General features: G+C 39.4%; 2 protein-coding genes across 6 annotated transcripts in view; one reads left to right on the top strand and one right to left on the bottom strand.

The window, feature by feature from the left end:
* Window positions 1–13,223, top strand: part of p2rx4.L (purinergic receptor P2X, ligand gated ion channel, 4 L homeolog) — a 23,794-nt gene extending 10,571 nt beyond the window's left edge. For 2 of the 3 annotated variants that reach the window (XM_018236560.2, XM_018236635.2), the window contains exons 7-12: window positions 399–540; window positions 2,264–2,400; window positions 3,052–3,145; window positions 8,317–8,382; window positions 10,791–10,889; window positions 11,248–13,223. In XM_018236560.2, coding sequence (XP_018092049.1) covers window positions 399–540; window positions 2,264–2,400; window positions 3,052–3,145; window positions 8,317–8,382; window positions 10,791–10,889; window positions 11,248–11,277 — 568 coding nt within the window. In that variant the 3' untranslated portion in view covers window positions 11,278–13,223. 3 annotated transcript variants of the gene reach the window in all.
* A 4,166-nt stretch (window positions 13,224–17,389) lies between these two features.
* Window positions 17,390–22,408, bottom strand: part of camkk2.L (calcium/calmodulin-dependent protein kinase kinase 2, beta L homeolog) — a 49,881-nt gene continuing 44,862 nt past the window's right edge. For all 3 annotated transcript variants that reach the window (XM_018263322.2, XM_018263312.2, XM_041567691.1), the window contains one exon: window positions 17,390–22,045. Coding sequence is in view for 2 of the 3 variants with exons in the window: in XM_018263312.2 (XP_018118801.1) it covers window positions 21,973–22,045 (73 nt within the window). In the remaining variant the exon portion in view is untranslated. The remainder of the gene's footprint in view (window positions 22,046–22,408) is intronic.

The raw sequence follows: 22,408 nt of genomic DNA, 5'->3' as shown, positions 1-22,408 counted from the left end.
GTATTCTCTGTACTAGTGGCACTGACTCCTGAAACAATGTAGCAGAAGTCAGTTGATTAACAGACTTGAAAAACTGACTTTTGAGTGAGTCAGAACCAGATAACAGAAAAGGGTATATATAAATGCTAGTTCTAGTTGCAATTACATTTTCAAATAACGTTAATTGTAATTAATGTGTATTGAAAAGTTGTGTAGATAGTTGGAACAGTTTCCTTTGGGTTGAGTTCCCCAGTAACAATTGTGACTGTTCTGGTATAAACTACTAAAATTAGCTGTACAAATTTGTTTATTACTGGCTCATTACAATTCTTCTACCATTAAGCACTGTATTTCTCACAGAGCGTCAACCATGATAAATAATGTTTTGTTGGACTTTGTGTTCTCTTTTTATTTTCTAGACGAAACATATTGTCCAATATCAGCAGTAGTTACCTCAAAACGTGCCAGTATGATAAAGTGAACCACCCATTCTGTCCAATATTTCGACTCGGCAACATAGTAAAAGAAGCAGGAGAGTCTTTCAGTGACATGGCTGTTCAGGTGATTGTTAGGGTGAAGGGTGAGCTTATGATTGTACATGATCCTTTTATTGTGTTATTCGTGTGTTTGTGGGTGTACATATTATAAACAGGTTATGGAACTATACTTTAAAGTAGGGATTACATTATTAGAGATGATTTTTCTTTTCTTGTTTTCTATATTTTGCACTTTATACTTGTCAGAGTAATAAGTAAATATTAAAAAAAAATTCAGTTAGTCCTGTGACTAACTGTTGATTAGCAAGCACAGTTAATAAGAGGATGCCTCTATGAACTATATATAAAATAACATTTTTCAGTTTATTTAGGGATTTTTTGTACTATATACCGGATTATAATATTCGTATCTGAGAATATGGTGCAAACAAACCTTTAGCTTCAAACTATCCTCAAATACTAGATTGTTTTATAGTAAAGCTACAGTTTATAACTTATTGGCTACATAATTATGCATAACACCATAACTTCTATTCTTTGCTGAGGAAGGGGGAGTTGAGAAACTTACCTCAGGCAGCAGCAGCCTGTAAGTTACCAGGGGAAGCAAAAAGCCACTCCTGGTAATTTTAAACAAATTGTTCAATATAAAAAATAAAAACTAGGTAAACAGGCAGGCTGTGCAAAAAAATGCTTCTAATATAGTTACTTTATAAAGACTGGAGTGACTGGATGTCTAACATAATAGCCAGAACACTACTTCCTGATTTTCAGGAAGTAGTAACCAATCAGTGACTTGAGGTGGGGGGCACATGGGTCATAACTGTTGCTTTTGAATCTGAGCTGAATGCTAAGGATCAATTGCAAACTCACTGAACATTTATGTCCCATGTGCATCCCTCGAGTCGCTGACTAACTCAGAGTTAATCTGGCCACACACTAAGAGATCCGCTCGTCTGGAGACATCGCCAAACTAGTTTTTCTTTCCTCAACATGCCCACAAACAGCAAGGCTATATCGAGGTAATCCAAACATTTGGCCCTAGGGGCGAACAAGCAATGGGCTCTGACGGGTTGGTCGGCCGAAAAATTAAACCTTCCCGATCAATATCGTGGCCTGTCGGAAGCCCCTATACATGGGCAGATAAGCTCCCAAATTGGTCTAAAGGACTGATGTGTATGGCCACCTTAAAAGAGCTGAAAAGCAGGAAGTAGTTTCTGGCTATTATGTTAGATATCCAGTCACTCCACTATATTAAAAACATTTTTTATTTTGCCTATTTACCCAGTTTTTATTTTTATACTGATCTGTTCCTTTAAGAGCCACACTAGCGATGCAGCCTCATAATGCCTCGCCCGGTCTGACGCTTGGAAATGTGCAGTGTGTGCGAGGGGGAGCAGCATGACAAAAGGCCGTCTCAGGGAGGCAATGACCCCTGAAACATGGCTGGACTGAGGCTGCTGTACAAATGTCTGACAATATGCTGGTGCCACACTGGGCATTTTCTCAAGGCCATATTTCTGAAACCATCTATGTTGCCTACCATTCATTTCAGTGGATCGGACTGACACTGCTAGTACAGGCACTTCTCGATCTGAACTTGCTTTAGTGCATTAAAGCCAGTAGCAGTGGCTCAGATAGTTTATGGCACATTTTTGCTGGATGAAATCACCCATGGAGAAAACACCCATCAGCCTAACTGTACAAAGGCCCCATGCTAAAACATTACATTATGAATGTCACATTTCCTTGCTTTAGGGGAAACCTGCAGTCTGTGTTTTTCTCACCAGGGAGGAGTGATGGGGATACAAATCAACTGGAACTGTGACCTGGACCGGAAACTTACATACTGTGTGCCAAAATACTCATTCCGCCGCTTGGACAACCGAGAAATTGATCACAATGTGTCTCCCGGCTATAATTTCAGGTTGGCATTGGTTAAAAAGAACACAAACAAAAGAAACAATGTTGGTTGTTTTTTTTTCTTTTCAAATTCTCTTTATTGAATTTTGAATAATCCAGCATACAAAGAAAATCATTTAACATTAACTGGTATTAACTACCAAGTGATCAGAGTTCTACTTCATCTTTTTGCTGGACACATTTGGAGGTACATTTATTAAAGGTCGAATTTCGAATTCATGTACGTTTTTTTAACTATATAGACTCCGAATATACTCGAATGTCAGGAAGGCTAGTAACATGTCCACATTGGTCCCTGGACCTCTCCCATTGACTTATACATGAACTCGCCAGGTTTTAGGTAGTGAATAGTCAAATTCACATTTTTAAAGGGCCAGAGTTTATAAATCTTGACCATAAAATTTTTTAAATTCGACTCTTAATAAATCTGCCCCTTAATGTTGGTTGTTTCAACAACTGTGAGATGTTATGTGCACTCTCATGTTAATAATGGTGGTTAACTGGAAACAGTACACATTTCTATAATGCTTGTTCTGTGCCTCCATATTGCTAATTCAGCTTTGTGAGCAGGGGTTGTAGGACCAAATCAATAAGAAAGCAGATTGTACATAACAAAAACATTTATAATGCGTTCTATTTCCTTCCTGTGATGCAGGTTTGCTAAATATTATAAGGATAGTAACGGTGTTGAATCCAGAACTCTGATGAAAGTCTATGGGATCCGCTTTGACATCCTGGTTTTTGGAACAGTAAGTTCAGTTTTCTTTTGCAAATGGCTAGAAACCAACAAAAACAGCCTGTTTCATTTCCAATGAAATTGGAAATTAATGAAATACCTAGGAGGTAATTTAATTATTGGGGCATTGCTACAGTCGGCAGTTTATTGTGCTCTTCAGGCAGCTGAAATGAGCTGGACTGAGAAGGGTCATGTGCCATCAGTCATTTATATTGAAATTTAGAAAAGCGCCATTATAAAATTAAAATCTATGAAATTATAATTAATCTACAAACAGAAAAACAAAGCTGTACAGTACTGAAAAATGTAGATAAATACCGTCATATATCTGTTCACTACCAATTGTAACTAATGTACTCTCAAGTGATGACCTGTATGAAAAATATGTTTACATACTCAAGATCTGTAAAAAGAAAACTGAACAAAAGATTGCATTGCTCAGTGGATATCACAGGAATGCCATCACCCTAAAGAGACCTTGTAAAACCAGTAGCACAGGAAGCAATTTTTCCACGTGCAAAACTCGACCAACTGAGCACTCATCACTGAATGTTGCAGCACCCATTAACTTTTTTTATTATTTAAAATTTTTATTTTCACAGAAAAAAGAAAAATTCTTACAAGCATAATATTAACACATTTATGAATGGTATAGTTACATTACGTTAGATTGGAGCAGCAAAACTTGCAGGCATTGCTATAGACATTTCCATGTGTTATCAATAAACCTTGGTATCGAGTATATTAGCGAGTAAATTACTTTATTAGTGCTGTCGTCACGTGCTCAGCCTGTAGTATGAGGTAAGTATTGGCCAATCCGCTATCAATGCTTCGTATATTACCAAGAGGGAAGGAAGAAGGTGAATAATAAAGATAGGAATGCTGGGAGGAAAAAAAAAGGGGGGGGTGGGAGTAAGGGAGGGAGGTCAGAGGAGGAGAGCAGAGGAGCCAAACCATCGAATCAATTTGAGTCTGTTTGGGTTGTCTCGAATTCAGCCCAGGGGAGCCATAACAGTGCGTTTTTGTAGTCTGTACCTTGCAAATATGCTCTAATGGTTTCCATATTTCTTACCCATTTCACTTTGGTGATAAGGGCCTGTTGGTTTGGTAAATAGGTGCTCTTCCACTTGGCGGCTCTTAGCGTCTTTGCTGCCGTGGGTATATGTGTCGCAAGCTTAGTAGAATCTGCGACCCAGGAGAAAAGACAATGAGTCAGGGTTTATGGAAAGTTTAAAAATGGCGGATAAGGTGTGAGCCACCATTTCCCAAAATTCTCGAACAATCTTGCAGGTCCACCACATGTGATAAAATGTACCTCGCTCTCCACATCCTCCAAAACATAGCGAGGGAAGGCTGTTGCTTGAAAGGTGGGCCAGCTGTGAGGGAGTGCAGTACCATCTGAATATCAATTTATAGGCCATCTCCAATATTACGGTGCACACTGATGTTTTGCTAGCCTTATCCCAAATTGTTTGCCACTGATCCTGGTCAATTGGCGCTTGTAGATCCCCCTCCCATTTCTTCATATATGGTTGAGGTAAAGTAGTATTATCTTCAGCGAGCCTGTCGTATATAATTGATATCAAGCGAACAGTCTGATCCGAGTTGTGGCACAGAAGTTCAAATCGAGTGGGGGTCGGTATCAAAGTGTTGCTCTGTAAGAAGGTTTGTGATACAAAATGACGTATCTGCAAGTATCTAAAAAACTGGCCGTTTTGAATGTGGAGACTGTCTTTAAGGTCTGAAGGTACGTATCTCTCGCCCTGCTACTAAAGTTGAACAGAGATGTGCTTTGTTATCTATCCAGGGGAGAAAGTTCTTTGTTACTAACCCTGGGAGGAATTTTTTATTTCCCAAAAATGTGCAGAATAATGAATTGCGTGAAGATAGATGTAGTTTGTCTCTATATCTATCCCAGAGTTGTAATGAGTGCTTTGTCGTGGGGCGAAGGTGGTTAGGTATATCTCTATCTTTCTCCAGTATCCATATAAACTGATTCAATGTCATAGGGGCCAGGCTCGAGTTTTCAATTTCCAACCACGGCATGATAGGAGTTCTGTGCATTGATACTACTTCAGATAGTCTCGCTGCCATATAATATCGGAATATGTGTGGCACCCCTAGTCCTCCTATTTTTTTTTTTGGCTTTGACATTATGTCTAGTTTTATTCTAGGTCGTTTATTCTCCCAGATGAAATTCGTGATGGCCTTTTGTAATGAGTTAGCCGTTCGTTCTGAAAAGTATACTGGGAGAACTCGAAATAAATATAATATCTTGGGGAGTAGTGTCAGCTTTACCGCCGATATACGGCCAAACCAGGATAGTCCATATTTGCTCCAAGTTTGTAAGCTTGTTTTTAAGGAGGTCAGTAGTGGGGCATAGTTATTGTCATACAGGAGATCATATTTGGCAGTTAGATGTATCCCGAGATATTTGATTGCCTGTTCCCGCCAGTGGAAATCAAAATTGAGTTGTAATAGTTTTTTCTCCATAGGCTGCATTTTTATTGAGATAGCCTGCGATTTAGAGTGATTAATCTTGAACCCGGAGATGAGGCAAAATTGGTCTAACAGATCATTCAGATGTGGTAACGAGGTTTGCGGTGAGCTTAAGGTAAGAAGAATGTCATCAGCATATAGACTAATTTTATGGTCTGACTCCCCCACCCTGATGCCCGTGATTTGTGAATGGTTTCTGATGGCGTTGGTTAGTGGCTCCAGTGAGAGGGCAAACAGTAGAGGGGAGAGTGGGCAACCTTGTCTCGTTCCCCCTCGTATTCTTATCTCCTCCGAGAGATGTCCCATCATTGTGACTCTGGCTGAGGAGGCATTGTACAGCTGTTGTACACCACGTAGGAAGGGAAGTGGCAAGTGTATCTCCTCTAATATTGACATCATATAATTCCAGTTCATCCTATCAAAAGCCTTCTGAGCGTCCAATGACAGCAACATAGTGGAGGTCGATTGTTTCTGTGCTAGATAGGTTAAGGTGATAGCTTTCCGGACATTGTCTCCCGCCTGCCTGCCCGGGATGAATCCCACTTGATCAGGGTGTACTAGCAAGGGTAGGTGAAAGGCCAATCTGGTGGCCAGGATTTTTGCAAACAGTTTCATGTCTACATTTATCAAGGATATTGGATGATAGCTTTCGCAGTTTAGTGGGTTTTTCCCTCTTTGTGGATCATACAGATAGTTGCTGCTTGCATGTGAGGTGTAGGGGGATGACCGTCTAGGAAAGATTGGTAGAGTGTGACCAGCAATTCTGCAAATTGTTTATAGTATCTGGCCGAGTAGCCATCAGGGCCTGGAGATTTGCCCGACTTGGCATTTTTGATCGCTTCTTGAATTTCTTCTTGTGTAATGGGAGCCTGTAGTTGTTCCTGATGTTCAGATGAAAGAGAGGGTTTGATCCAGTCTGATAAAAAGTGGGACTGCTTGGATTGTGTTGCCAAGGGGGGCTTTATCATCTGAATACAGCTCCGCATAAAATTTGCGGAACAACTCCGCTATCTTGAGCGTGTCTCTCGTAACATGTCCCTTTGAGTCCCGAATGGCATGAGATGCAGTGTAGTCTCTTAACCTGCGACCCAGCATGGTGTGAGGTTTATTGGCATATTCAAAGTATTTCTGTTTCGTTCTGTTTAAGGCAAATGCTGCCTTGTCTGCCAGGAGTCGTGTCAGCTCCGATCTCAGTAGGTTAATACGTTGTAGGGTTGCTGGAGTAGGATTGACTTTGTGCTGTATCGACAGTCCGTGTAGCTCCTCTGTTATGGAAGAGACCTTCTTGAGTTGATCTTTTTTTGCCCTTGAGGCTATATTCATCAGAGTCCCCCCTCACCACCGCTTTGTGGGCATCCCATCTAATGGCTAAAGATGTGTCCATGGGATCATTTTCTTTGAAGTAATCTGTCAAGGTTTTTCTCACGGTTGAGCACCCATTAACTTGAATGGGAAATGCACAGACGAGAAGGTGTACGTGCTTATCATTCAGGTTCAAGTCAACAGGAAGTCACATGGCCTAATTATTTTATTTTTTTTTCTTATCTCTCCCACTTTCCTTGTGCAAGCAAATCACTAGGCTATATGTCGTTATATAACAGAACAGACAGAAAAGAAACCATTTTTAAAGTGAGACTGAACTAGCATGATATTACTGGGATTAAACAGGCGGGCTCACATGTAGAAGAATATACATTGTTTCCTAGCATTAGTTTTGCTTTATGAACTGAGCTGGTTTCTTCCAGTTACTCTGGTTTCCTTCAACACTCCATAAACCTACTGGTAGATAAACTGTTCAGAACATTTTTTTTGCTTTCATTGTTCAAATTGATGAAAAAGGTCAGTCACTGATTGCTGTGGGTTACTGCCCAGGTGCAAATTTGCCCAGTGTTTATAAATAAGCCCTTGTGTGTCTTTATAAAAACAGATAATAAATAAATGTGCCTATATATAAATAACAGTAATTAAGTAGAGAGAGAGAGAGCCTGTATCACTCCACTTTGAAAGTGAATTTGTGGATAACATACCCATGGGGGCTGTTCTGGGGTTTGCCATGTGTTCAGTTCCAGTGGAATCAGTTGCACAGCACCACAAGAAATGTTTTATAAGTCTACTGCTTGAAAAACTAGGCATAGAGAAGACTTTGCTCCTCTTCTAACATTGTTTAATCAATCCGAGGTAGTGATTATCAGTCTATTTCCGTTCAATTTTCACTTTGCAGGTCCAAGCTATGGTGCCAATGCTTTTCCCAAATCTTGCCCTGATGTTTAAGTTAGGATTTCAGATGTATCCATTTAACCATTTACCCAAATACCCCTCAAAACAAATCTCCTGCCCCTGCTTCAAGCTCCTTATTTTGGGAACCACTGGTCTAAGGGCAGACTTGTAAGAGTTGGCGTATCTTGATCAGTTTATAAATGTTGTATGCAGGTTCCCTTAGTATTCTTTAGGAGTGGATCAAATGCTCCAACCTGCCTTTTAAAATCTGTAATGAAATGTTATTTATCAGGTTCTGTTTAATCTGGAAGTATTTGTTGTGTCCATTCTTTTAAAGGAGCACTTACACCAAATTCCTTTCTGATATTTCTAATCCAGCATTTCCCATTATTGGGCTACCTCTATATACTGCTGTAGATATATGCATTTAGAAGGAGTTTATCTATAACATGATGTTTTATTTTCTAGGCGGGGAAATTTGACATTATACCTACAATGATTAACATTGGCTCCGGCGCTGCCTTGTTTGGAGTGGTACGTTATTTGGTGTATTTCATGCAGGATCTGTGACTGATCTACAGTCAGGTCCATTAATTTTTTGGACAGAGACAACTTTTTTTCTAATTTTGGTTCTGTACATTACCACAATGAATTTTAAATGAAACAACTCAGATGCAGTTTAACTGCAGACTTTCAGCTTTAATTCAGTGGGTTGAACAAAAAGATTGCATAAAAATGTGAGGAACTAAAGCCTTTTTTAACACAATCACTTCATTTCAGGGGCTCAAAAGAAACTGGACAAATTAAAAAACTGAAAATAAAATGTTGATTTCTAATACTTGGTTGAAAACCCTTTGCTGGCAATGACAGCCTGAAGTCTTGAACTCATGGACATCACCAGATTCTGGGTTTCCTCCTTTTTAATGCTCTGCCAGGCCTTTACTGCAGCGGCTTTCAGTTGCTGTTTGTTTGTGGGCCTTTCTGTTCGAAGTTTAGTCTTCAACAAGTGAAATGCAGCTCAATTGGGTTCAGATCAGGTGACTGACTTGGCCATTCAAGAATATTCCACTTCTTTGTTTTAATAAACTCCTGGGTTGCTTTGGCTGTATGTTTTGTCCCATTGTCCACCTGTATTATGAAACGCCTCCCAATAAATTTGACTGCATTTAGCTGAGCAGACAGTGTCTCTGAACACCTCAGAATTAATTTGGCTGCTTCTGTCCTGTGTCACATCATGGATAAACACTAGTGTCCCAGTGCCACTGGCAGCCATGCACACCCAAGCCATTCCACTGCCTCCCCCATGTTTTATAGATGATGTGGTATGCTTTGGATCATGAGCTGTTCCAAGCCTTCTCCATACTTTTTTCTTGCCATTATTCTGGTAGAGGTTGATCTTGGTTTCATCTGTCCAAAGAATGTTGGTTTTTCCAGAACTGTGCTGGCTTTTTTTAGATTTCTATTCTTGATTCTGATGAGTGGCTTGCACCTCGCAATGCACCCTCTGTATTTACTTTCATGCAGTCTACTCTTTATGGTAGACTTGGATACGCCTACCTGCTGGAGGTTGTTGGTAACTGGTAACTTGTTTGGCTGTTGTGAAGGGGTTTTTCTTCACCATGGAAATGATTCTGCGATCATCCACCTGTTGACTTCCTTGGACGTCCAAGTCTTTTTGCATTGCTGAGTTCACTAGTGCTTTTTCTTTCTTTCTCAGGATGTACCAAACTGTAGATTTTCCACTCCTAATATTGTAGCAATTTCTCGGATGTTGTTTTTTGCAGCTTAATGATGGCTTGTTTCACCTGCATGGAGAGCTCCTTTGACCTCATGTTGTCTGTTCACAGCACAATCTTCCACATACAAGCACCCCCCCCCTCAAATCAACTCAAGGGCTTTTATTTGCTTCATTGATAATGACATAAAAAGCAATTGCCCACACCTGTCCATGAAATAGCCTTTGAGTCAATTGTCCAATTGCTTTTGAGCCCCTGAAATGAAGTGATTGTGTTAAAAAGGCTTTAGTTCCTCACATTTCTATGCAATCTTTTTGTTCAACCCACTGAATTAAAGCTGAAAGTCTGCAGTTCAACTGCATCTGAGTTGTTTCATTTAAAATTTATCGTGGTAATGTACGGAACCAAAATTAGAAAAAAATTGTCTCTGTCCAAAGATTTATGGACCTAACTTCGTGTCCTTCTGTTGCAAACAAGCCAGCCATGCTGATTGGCATTCGAACATGCCAAATCAATGAATCAGGCTGGAATTGTAGATCAGGAAATCTTTAACTGACATTTTTCCCAGTTACAACCAGTTCCTCCTGGTGTTTGTGATTTACTGTATGATTGTGTTCTCTGCTATAGATATAGAATGAGTTCACTTATGAAACATTGCAATGTCTCCGAAAACTAAAAGAAACAAAATGGTCTACTTGTAAAATTAATTTCTGAAATCAAATTCAGTTTCTTAAAGTATAGAGCAGATTTTTTTTTCTGATGAACAAAATCTAGTCGTCATTATGGTTTCCCATGGGGAAAATGAGTCTGGCTGCAGTTTCATCTGCACAAGGCCTTAGGAAGTGTCTTGTTTATTTGATGCAATGTGAAAAATAAATGATACAGAATACTGTATATATTCTCTATAGTGAATCAGTGGAATATTGCAGCATCCTGTTCAATAAAGATCTTTAAAACAGCAATGGTGCAGCTCTGGTGCATTGCTAGAAAGCCACTGTGACCTATAAGGGACTGGGTTGGGTTGAAAGTGCATGAAAGCAGAGGATTGTTATGTACAAATACTTAGGTGGGCTGTAACTGATTGTGTTGTAGTCATGTGGTACAAAGACATATTGCATATTGTAACCATGGGCTTTACTAATGATTTAAATACATCATTAGTTGTTTGATCCATTTTTGCATTAATGCATTGACTTTGATTTTTAGGCAACTGTGCTGTGTGATATGATCGTCTTCCATTTCTTTAAGAAAAGACATTACTACCGAGAAAAGAAATACAAATATGTGGAAGATTATGATGAACTGGTAGGAAATGTTTCTTTCTGAATTCTTTCTCAATGCTGTCACCTGGGGGGCAGGAGGAAATCCTGGGCCTCGTCCCAGTTGGTAGATACAACAGTCCAGATCTGCAAGCCCCAAAATGGGGATAACTTGTTGGGAGTTGGCAAGTCATGGTTGCATTGTGTTTGAGGGAAGTGAGCAACATGCCTGGGATCTGATTCAATAAACACTTATTTGATGTATTTACTGTATTTCACGATTGCAGCACCACTTCTAAAAAGCCCTGAACATTTCAGTCCTCACTGATTGCATCATTGTCTAAAATTGGCTACAGAACCTGCTAGTTGGGATCACATTGCTAAGATACAATTTCTCATTGCAGGTTGGCAGTGAATGTGGATCAAACCCTTGACCAAAGACGCAACCGGATTGGACCCTTTTAGTTAGTAATCGTTAAATAACAAATTATATCATGTTGTTGGGACTGCTGGCCTGGAAATCTCTCCACCAACGACGATACAATTGTACAATTAATGTCCCTTGTACAGCAATGTGAATTGAGGATTGTGTTCTTGAAGGGCATTAGGTAGATATTTCTCCATTCTCTGTAACTGTTTGGTACCACTTATTGGAGCAAGGAAATCTGTTGTCTGACATGTGGATCCTCGCAAGACACCTGGACCCCTGTGGAGGCTAAAATAAAGTCCATGAAATTTACCATTCTGTTTGAAAATATTTTGGATGTTGTTGTTGCAAAATAGTACGATATGAAAGATCATTACTCGTACAGAGCAGGGGGGTCTTCACAGGGACACAGAGACCTATGTTATAGTCCGGAAACCTTCCAGATGGGGACATGAAGCACATCCGTGCTAGAGATTATCAGCAATAGCACTAAGAGCAATGTGTGCAGAAAACCAATTGGGTGACTGACTGGGGATGTTTGCATCTATAGATCCCAGCTACTGAATGTTACACATTTGCTTCCTTGGTCTTAAACAATTTAAAGTATATTTTCACTTTCACTAGAGTAATTTATTGGGTACATGAAGTTATCTTAATATATTGTGCCTCACCGAATAATCGAAATCACTTTAAAACCAAGGGAAAGGGGAAACCACTATAATTTCATCCATTATCTTTAGAGTAAAGTACAAGTGCACACTGTATATTAACTTTATCTCATGTTTTAAGATATGTGTATACATATGTATCATCATCTTCGAAACTCCATAACCAGTTTGTTGTACTACAATGTAGTAAATGTTTATTGTTTGGTTACTGTTGATTACTACACCAATGCAGGACATTGCTTTAAAGATGGATCTTTATTGAGGATATGTACAAGTATTTCTTAGTCATGCTGTGGAATTCATTAGTATGTACCAAATACAGGTATGTATTCTTAGGAAAGGTCTATATTCAATACTCATGAGTTTATTGGATCAATGCTTCTTAGTCTCAACCTAGAGGCGCAGTTCAAGGCCAGTTTTCATGCTTTATCATTGGGGCAGAACAGGTAATCATTCAAAACAGAAGTTAAAAGTGAAGAACACCTGAAAAGTCACTTAATTTGGGTCCACATGTAACAGATAAAAAGTTAATTCAAAGGTGAATCACCTATTTAACTCATGTCTTGCCATTCATTGAAAAACAAAGAATGCTGACAAATACAGAAACACTAACGGGTTTTAACCCTAAGTACATTAGATATGTTATTTGACCTTGGAATTAATACTTCTTGTGCCTTGAATTCATTTTTGTCAAATAGTTAGTTTTTGAATATTAGTAAAATATATATATTTTTATATGGTATCACGGACAAGGGTATATTCAGTGTCTAGTCGTCTGAAATGAGAAATAAAGGGAATAAATAAGGGTTTAATGTGAGATATTCGACTTATTGCCAGTGGCTAACTGAGGATGTTGAGAAGAGTAGTTGGCAAAAGGCGACAAGGAGATTGGTCCATGTTAAATTTCCTCTGCCGCAGGCGACTAATATCCTGCAATTGCTTTCCCCGCCGGTGGGAATACATGCGCGTCGCTCTGTTTTGTCCTAAATTGCCTGAAGTTGCCCAATGTAGTTGTTTACCAGTATGGCAGCTGCACTGGTTTTTTTCTTCTTATATTTTTCATAATGATTACTAAAAAACAAAGAAATGTGAGGATTTGAGTCAGTGCCAAAATATTTGCAATGGCTTCTGAGAATCTGTTATACAAACAAAAAATCTTATATGTATCAAATAGGAGTGTGTTGTGCAAACATGCAAATACATTTGAAAATGTTTAATATTTGTATATCAACATTTCTACTTTGTTTATACACTTGAATCAATAAAATAAGCCTAGGAGACTGAACACGAGTATATGTGATTTGTACGCCTTATCCAGAAGCAGGAATTTAGGGCAATTTCTCGCCAGCGATAAATCTTTGTTTCTGTGGGCGACTAATCTCCTGTAAAAGCTTTCCCACCGGCAATAAAGTGAATCGCTTGGTGGTAAAACCCATGTGTCGCTTCAGTCTCCCAAAATTGCTTGAAGTTGCCTCAGGGCAGTGGTCAACGGAAGGATCTGTTTGCCCATAGTTGATCATGCGCGACTGCGGGCGATGAATCTCCCGAAAATGCGTCTCAATTGGAAATAAGTGAAATTTGTGGCGGTAAAACCAACATGTTGCAAAGTCGACTGAAGTTTCCACTTTATCACTGGTGGGAAAGCATTTACAGGAGATTAGTCACAGGCAGAAGAGATTTATCACTGGTGATTAATCTCCTGCTGTGCCATCAGCCTAAGGGTTAGGCCACACTGGGCGTTTTGGGGAGATTTGGTCGCCTGGTCACATGCAGCGATTCGCCAGGCGACCAAATCTCCCCATAACGCCCAGTGTGGCCTTACCCTAAATGTTTGTCCAGGTGAATTTTGAGGCCAGGTGTAGTGTTAGTATTTACCAAAAGAGCAGTGGCCGATGGAGAAATTTGTTGACCAGTATTATTTATGGACGACTGCAGATGAAAAATTTCCTGAAAATACGTCTCCGTTGGAAATAACTGAAATCACTGGCGGTTAAACCAACACATTGTGAAGTTGCCCAAAGTTTTCTCCCAAGGCAACTTCAGAAGTTCAAAGCAGTGCGTTGGTTTTACTGTCGGAGATTTCAGTTATTTCCAATAGAGATGCATTTTCGGAAGATTGGTCGCCCGCAGTTTCTATCATGGGTGACAAATCTCCCCGCCAGCCAAAGCCCAGAAAAGCTTGAAGATGAAAACAACTAGTAAGAAGGCCCTAATGCTGATACGCTAATGCAGCACCTGACCAGTAGGCAGTTGCAATAGAATTGGCTGCAGAAGAAGAACATTCTTACTGGTTGTGATTCTGGTCCACTATCCCTCTGCTTAGTACTTTTACCTGGGTGGGGCCATCAGTAACTTTGTATAAAACCCTGCCATGGTTATGTTACAAGAAGAACCTGGCTCCACTGAAATACTAAAAAAATACAATATTTGTCCTGCACTGTTAAAAAAAAAAAAAAAAAAAGTTTGCTTCAGAACCACTACTACAGTTTATAAAAAATAACTGCCGTGTAGCCAGTGGGGGCAGCCATCCAAACTGCAAAAAGGCACGTATTTACACTGCAGATAACAATGGGTTTAGTTCTTACACAGGAATATCATCCGGGGTCAAATACCATTGTCATGGCTCTTTTCTCAGACACCTTTCTCAGATAAAATAGGGGGACGTGTACCCAAGAAATTGTTTATATGAAGGTTCTGGATTAGCATATACAAAATTTAAATGTAAAGTTTTTTAAACTTTTAATGTTACCATTCCTGTAGGGCAGGAGCGCCCATACTTGTCTCTACATCCATAAAAGCATTGTTAGCATTCTGTTCCATGGAAAATATTACTTAAAGGAGACCCGTCACCCAAACAATATTATCCAAATCCTGTTTTATCATGTTAGTCAAGCAAAATAAACTTTAATTACACTGTATAAATTATTTGAATATTGTTTCCATCAGTCTGGGAATTCATAATTATAACAAGCAGGCAGCAGCCATTTTGTGGACACTGTTATTAAGGCAAGCCTTGTATCATCTCAGAATCTTATTTGTGCACCAGGGGACAGGGACCCAATGTCCATCCATATGCCCTGGTTACACAATTAAATGGTTAAGAGAGCTGGGGAATGTAGGGAGAGCGGTGACATCTAGGAAGTGCTGAATGGAAAGTGAAAGTAATTGCTTGCCCCACCTCTATGCCTAGGCATAGAGGCGGGGTAGGCAATATTTGATTGACAGCTGATATTTCTAAACGAGTTTACAACAGCTATGAATGCTTTAATAAAAATAGAAATTGGATTTCATATTTAATTTAAGAAGGACTTTTATTATACAGATTTTTGTGTCTGGGTGACGGGTCCACTTTAAAGCGGACCTGTCACCCAGACATAAAAACCTGTTTAATGAAATTGCTTTGCAAATTAAACATGAAACCCAAGATCTTTTTTTCATAATAAATCCATACCTGCTATAAATATGTTTAAATATCTGAGTTGTCAATCATATGTTGCCTGTCCCTGTGGGGCAGTCAGTCACTTTCACTTTCCATTCAGCACTTCCTAGATGTCACTTCACTGCTCACATTCCCCCACCCTCCTCACGGTCTGTAATTTTGAAGTGCACTGTACATAGACATTAGGTCCCCCATTCTGCATTCTTGTATATACAAGATTTTGGGGTGATACAGAACTTGCCTTAATAAGAGAGGCATCTGCCTGCTGGCTGTGATTGTGTAATTCCAAGACAACCAACAAAATTTAAATAATATATATATAGTGTAAGTAAAGTTTAGTTTGCTCAATTAATATGATAGAAAAGGATTTGGAATTATTTCTTAGGGTGACAGGTCTTTTTTAAATATTGATTTATGAGAAAATGTACATTGCTATATTTAATAAACAACTATTTCTTATGTAACCTTAATGTAATAAATATCTGAATGAAAAGTATGAAACAGGAGGGTGATTTAGACAAGCTGTTTGTTTACAGTGTCTTGAGATCTACTGATCACCAGCTAAAGGTCTACTGGTACCCCTGCTGTAGGGAAAGAAAAAAACGCCAGCAAGCAGTTCAACAAGGGAGAGGGGCGTCCGCAGGTTATGCATTTGTCATATGAAAATGAAGTTTGCCATATAAGGGGATGCTACTTGGCTGATTATTAACTTCTTATGCAAATTTTAATTTCTGAAAATCTAAACAATTTAGAAATCAGCCTTCTATTATGACTTATATTTTGTATATACAGTATATTGTGAGCTACTATGGGGCGCAGATCTTCCCTGCTTATGGGCTGTGATCACCTTGGGCTTTTGCATGAGCCCAAACATTATATGCAGTACTACTTCTTTGTTAAAGGACACAACCCCCCCCCACACACACACACGCAAAAATGTAATCAGTGAACAGCCTCTTTGAAATCTTTAGATACCTGCCACTCTGGTTGTTAAAAGGTTAACAGCAAGGCTGCAGCATCCCCATAATCAATTAGAATTCCTTCTTCTCCTCTAACCCCCTCTGCCCCTCCCTCAGGAATGTACTTTGGCTGTTGGCTAATGAGCATGCTCAGTTCTTCTCAGCTCAGATGACTAAACACACCCTCCAGTCTAACAGCCAATGAAGAGATAGCATTGATCTTTTTGTTAAACGATTGCCTTTGATATGTCCCTATTTATTGAGGACTTGTCTGATTTTTCTGACATTTGTTATATATGTCTTCATGACTGCATTTTAACAGGCTGCGTTTTGATTCTGCTTGTTTTATGGTAAAACTTTAATAAAATATTTGAAAACCGAAGAGATGGCATTGCTGGTTCCCATAGAAACTCTAGCTGTCTGATCCAATTTTTTATCTCCTAACCACCTCTCCTGACCTCAGCTTAACCATTACAATGCTCAACCCCAGCAGATCTTTTTATCAAAGTATGTTGTGCAGTGCCCGGCCAACCCGGCCGACTATGCCGCCCCCTCCCCACCGTTTGCACATGCACAGAAGAGCACATGCACTGAGGACGCACAAACACACGCAAGAGGAAAAAACTGCTGCCACAGCTTCTGGCACTAGGGGAAGGCGCTAAAGAGGTATGTGCCTGGCGACCCTCTGCCTTTTCTGCCTACCCCTAGTTCCGGCCCTGATGTTGTGCCTGTGCAAACCTGCATTCTGCATTGCATGAACTTTACAGCATATATGTCTCAATGTTACTGATGATGTATCAGAGGGAAAATGGCCGCCAGGTGAAAGCTGTTTTAGGAAAATGTGATGGTGCTGGCAAATGGAGGGGGTATATGCAGTACAAATGATGTGGCTTGGGTGGGTAAGATATGTCCAACTTATATACACGGTAGGAAAATGTAGGCTTTGCATGTCCTTTAAATATGCTGTCAGTGCCATAGGTCTGATTAGCTGTCAGGCCAGCAATTGCCTGTCGCTCCCTGCCTAACATGTTCACATAGCAACAGGAGATATAGTGTTCCATATTTAGTTTATTTTAATGATAATATAAATACACAGTATTTAAACATTATGCAGCTTGGTAAATGAAATAAAAGCAGCAGTAATATAAAACCACTAGACCCTAAATCTATAGTATATATGGCAGTTATTTTTAAACACTTCAGCAAATCTTCGACATCTATGAACATGTAAGCTTCTAATGGGTGGTGTGAAAAAATGGTATTTTTATTTATAATTCAGAAAACATTTGTGCATTGCATACAAAAGCTTAAATATAAGTTTATATATATATAAAACATGTACATAAAGAGATACAAGTTTAGCAGCTATAAGGGGCTTTATACCCAAAATACACATCTCCAGAAATCTGTAGACTTATTTGTCATGCAATAATTAACAAATGTTTATTAAACCGTACAAATTGAATTTGTTGCTTTCTTTGCCTGTACGGACACCAACTATTTGTGACTGAAATTAAAAAGCTATTTTTTTTTTATTTTGTAAATGACGCATCCCAGGAATGGAAGCATTCCAGCAAAAAAAAAATATATATATATTTTGGCTTTAAAGACACAATACAGTTTTGTTTTTAGTGATCGCATGATACCGCATGCAACAAACGAGTGACGCCCTCCTAAAACGTGTGGTTTTCACATACAAAATATAAGCAGAAAGTGTATAAATAGCAGGAGACGTCACCTTAACTGTGTGCAGATTTCTAGCTCTGAAAGTGTCTTCTTTTTTTTTTTCAGGCTCAGTTTCAAGTGAAAAACCGAGGGGCTTGTTATTTCACAACAGAAAGCACATCTACTGTATCTTAAACACAACATTTGATTATAGCATTCCTTAAAATGTAAAAGCGATCATGCATTCTACTTAAAGATTATGTATTATCTAAAAGACCTAACTGTACCTGTTGTAATAAATCTAGAAGATGTATTATTGTTTTCAAGAAAGGTGCTGAGTTAAGGGCTAGGCAGACTATTTTCTCACTGTGTATCCTTATGTCTAAGGAAACCATGAGCCACCAATATGTATCTTTGTTGACTGGCAAGTCAAAGTGAGGCTTAATCTGGCCATACACTGGAAGATCCACTCATTTGGCTGATCTTTCCCCAATATACCCACTTTGGGGTGATATTGGGCTGATCGGATTGTTGGGCCCTAGGGCAATACAGGTGGTCGGATTGAGGACCACATCAACAAACTTAATTTTAAACCCATTCAATCCAATATGTGGCTGATTTTCGACCAGATAGTGGTCAGGGAAGTCCATTGGAGGGCCCCATACACCAGCCAATAAGCTGACAGCTTTTATAGGCCCGTGTATGGGCAGCACCTTAAGTCAGCCAGCATGGCCTTACCATTTCCCCCCCCCCACTCATCATACACTATGCTCATTAGGGCAAGCAATACCAGACTCAGGCCCGGACTGGCAATCCGTGGGTTCTGGCAAATGCCAGAGGGGCTGCTGTAAGGTGCCATAGAAAGTTACCATATAGTGGGCTGGTAGGGGGCTGTTTTGGCTGATAGTATGCTGTTTGGGCTGATAGGGGGCTGTTTGGGCCTCTGTGTAGGCAGAGGCCTATTTTGACTTCCAGTCCAGGCCTGGACAGGCTCCTCATTTTATTATTATCAACTTCTGTGACGTCAGCCCCCATTCCCTTGTTTCTTTATTGGCCTAAAGCACAATGTGATTGCCCATCTTACTTGCTGGGTCAAATCAACTCTTCCAAATTGGACTTTGCCACATTACATGAATGGATACCCTAAAAATCTTGTGTGTTGTTGTGTGCAGCTAATAGCTGACGAAATGGATTTAAAATAATCAGATCACGAATCCACTGGTCGGTAGAGTATCCGACACCCAAACAAATCCAGGCATTCAGCCTTTATTAGAGGAAAGAACTTTAACTACAGGTTTTGCGTTTAAAAAAAATGATGGCACTTACATGACGGTCTCTCGACTTTGTATGTATCCCAGAAACTCAATGTCTTTTATAAATAGCATATATGGTAGATGGCAACTGTGTTTTAATTAAATATTTGGTTCTGCAGTGCAGGAATATTCTGGTAGAGGCAGGTATTAATAACACTGTTAGTCAATTCAAATACTTAGGACAAATAGAAAAGCCACCAAATGGCATTAATCAGTACCAAATACAAAAAGGAACATTTTCTAACTGGGCTTCAGAATCTAGTAGGCAGTTTCTCTAAAGGTAGCATATTGGTGAGGCTGAAGTACTTTCATTAATGTCTAATGACTGATAGCACAAGAAAAGAGACTGCCGGAGGTGCTGATTGATATCAAACCTTTTTCAGTATTGAGTCAGACTAAAAAAATATTCCGCACAACCACTAAATTATGTAAGAAATGGGGGAGTTTAGCTCAGCATGCCTAAATAATATATCATCTTTAACCACGCACTACTAAGTGTTACATATAAGGTTTCAGATTTAGTCTTATTATTGCCTTCCTGCACTAAGATACTACCCTATGTAATGACAACTAATGGCCGGGATTGTTCAATAGCAGTGTCAGACTGTGCCTCCTAGGGCCCATTAGAGAACCACTCTCACAATAATTAGACGGAGACTGTGCCAAATGCTATATAGGCTAATGGTGGAATAAAAAAATCACTAATGGGAATTTTCCCAGACTGGGGTCCACTGGGAGATCTGGCAGAATAGTCTAGTACCCATTAGTACTGTTTACTTGTAGTACTGAATGCATTACAAATGATGATATAATAATAGTGATATGAAATGATAATGAGTGGCTGTATTGTGCCCTCTATTTTAAATAGAACAGCAATAGCAAGTGGTAACTAATTATGTTTCATGTAGCCTTGACATAATTTTTTAGCAGACACGGGAGGACAGCATTTAAAGACTGGGTTTTCAGGGTTGCCTTGTGCTAATGCACAATGTTGAGGCATGGATGATGAGGAAGTGAAGCAGCTACACTGCAGTTGTGATTGGTCAGGAAGTTAACCCAAATAAACAGCAATAGGAAGGTGGCCATAACTGTGGAGAGTATCGGCTAGTGCATGGCATAACAGTCTTGCTGGATGGCTTGTAAGTAAAAAGGGTACTGAGTTAAATGTTTCTCTGTGTATTCCTATACAATCTAGTAACAGCAGAGTAAGCATTCTGCTACAAACATATCTAGCCTCCCTCCTCACCCCAGATACATATTAGATGTATATCCTGCTAGCAGTTATTCGGCAAGTTCATTTGTGTTATTTAATATAATTCTAGCGTTTGAAAAAAAAACCCTCCACATTAGAACCAAATATTTTACTTTCCAGATGAGTACATGGGCTGCAGTTAATGAAAGTTAATACTTGTCTATGTTCAGGCCCTGCAACATTGCTTCAATTAATAGCAAAAGGTGATTCTATTTCTTGTTGCCGTGCTGCTAATGTCTTGTGCAGGCACAGTTATACTTCCTATTCTGACTTGTAAGCCAATAGCCCACATCTAATTGCCTAAATCTTCAAACATCTATTGGGTAAAGTTGTATCTTTTAATTCATATGGAACTGCTGCAAATTTCAGCATATATACTCTTTCGCAAATTCTAAAGCCCCTTCTGGGAATGTATGCATTTCAGTCCTATCCCAGCAGTAATGTCATTTTGTAGAAATTAACTGGGATAGACAGATCTGCCCAGACCATCTATAAAATCCCTATATTTCCTGTATTATGCAAAAATAAAGCTTAACATCCTCTAACATCAAGACTACACAAAATATACCAAATAAATACATCTATATACTGTGTTTCAATTGGCACAGATGTGAATATATGCCCAGCCCAATTACACTCCAATGCACTCAGTCTGCAACCTTCTTAGAAAGCAATGGTTTATACCATGCATTTATGGCTCTTGTCTGATAGAGGCTCTTATATTATGCTTATGTGCCTGCTGATATCTCTTAATGTCTCTTTTTATATATATTTTCCTTAATTTGAATGGAGCCACCTTCACTTGTTTATGTTAGTGTAGCTCTAACGTGAAGCAAAATAAAAGAAGGATATCAGCAATGAAAACAAAGCCGATTTTTCAACATACCATAACTATCATATAGATAATGGGCTGATCGTAATCTGGACCTTTCTTGCATCAAATGATGTTGCCATGAGTCATGATAAAAATCATGAGCAGCACAGTTCAGATTAGAAGAACCACAGGCTTCTCTGTCAAATGATTCACCCCCCTTTTCCTTAGTGCAGCTGTGAGTTTGTGAGTGTGTTATTTGGCATTAAGACGTTTGTTACAAGCCACTTGATTTGTTTTGTTTTTTGCAACATACAAAATAAGCACCTTCTCTGGATCAGTCTCGAAGGAGACTCTGGAAGAGCAAGCCCATGGCAAAGTTACCAATACGTTAAACGACTCAACAATAGATTTTACTTCCCAAGGCAGGACGTTACAGTCTTCAGCGCATGCGATAACATAAGGTCTTCATTCGAACTAATCGGTAGCAGCATGCACGGCTTACACACGGTGTGTTCCCACACAGAGGTCTCTTCCAGCAGCAGGTGTTTTGTAGGGTGAACTGTGAACCGCAACACCTTTAGTGCTGCAGGACTCAGGATAAAACTTCATCCTCTCCTACCTCCTGTAAATCACTCTCTCGCAAACTCTCCTCGCTTCCTTGTATCCTGTGGAGAGAACAAAGTGTCAGGACACTTAACTCTCTATGTGACTGAGCCATTATGATACATTAACAGTAATGTGCATGAGACTGATTTGCCAGGTTTAGTATGAATGCTTTTAGCCAACAACACCACTAAAAAAACGAATTCAGCCCAAAACCCACCACAACCTCTTTTACTCACTTTCTCTGCTACATGTTCCTTATTTCACTCCCATCCTGCAATTTCCATTTTCTCTCCAAATTCCCTCAGCAACATTTATTTCAGGTGCCATAAAAATCCCTAACTATGTGCTCTGTTTTGTGACAGTATTGTAGTACACTTTATAAAGTAGCACACTTATTGAAATCAGAGAGTTTGCTCTAAAAC

Source organism: Xenopus laevis, chromosome 1L (assembly GCF_017654675.1).
Source record: "Xenopus laevis strain J_2021 chromosome 1L, Xenopus_laevis_v10.1, whole genome shotgun sequence".
Classification (NCBI taxonomy): Eukaryota; Metazoa; Chordata; class Amphibia; order Anura; family Pipidae; genus Xenopus; species Xenopus laevis.
Note: the sequence above shows the minus strand (reverse complement) of the source record. Positions and strands in the feature narration are given on the sequence as shown.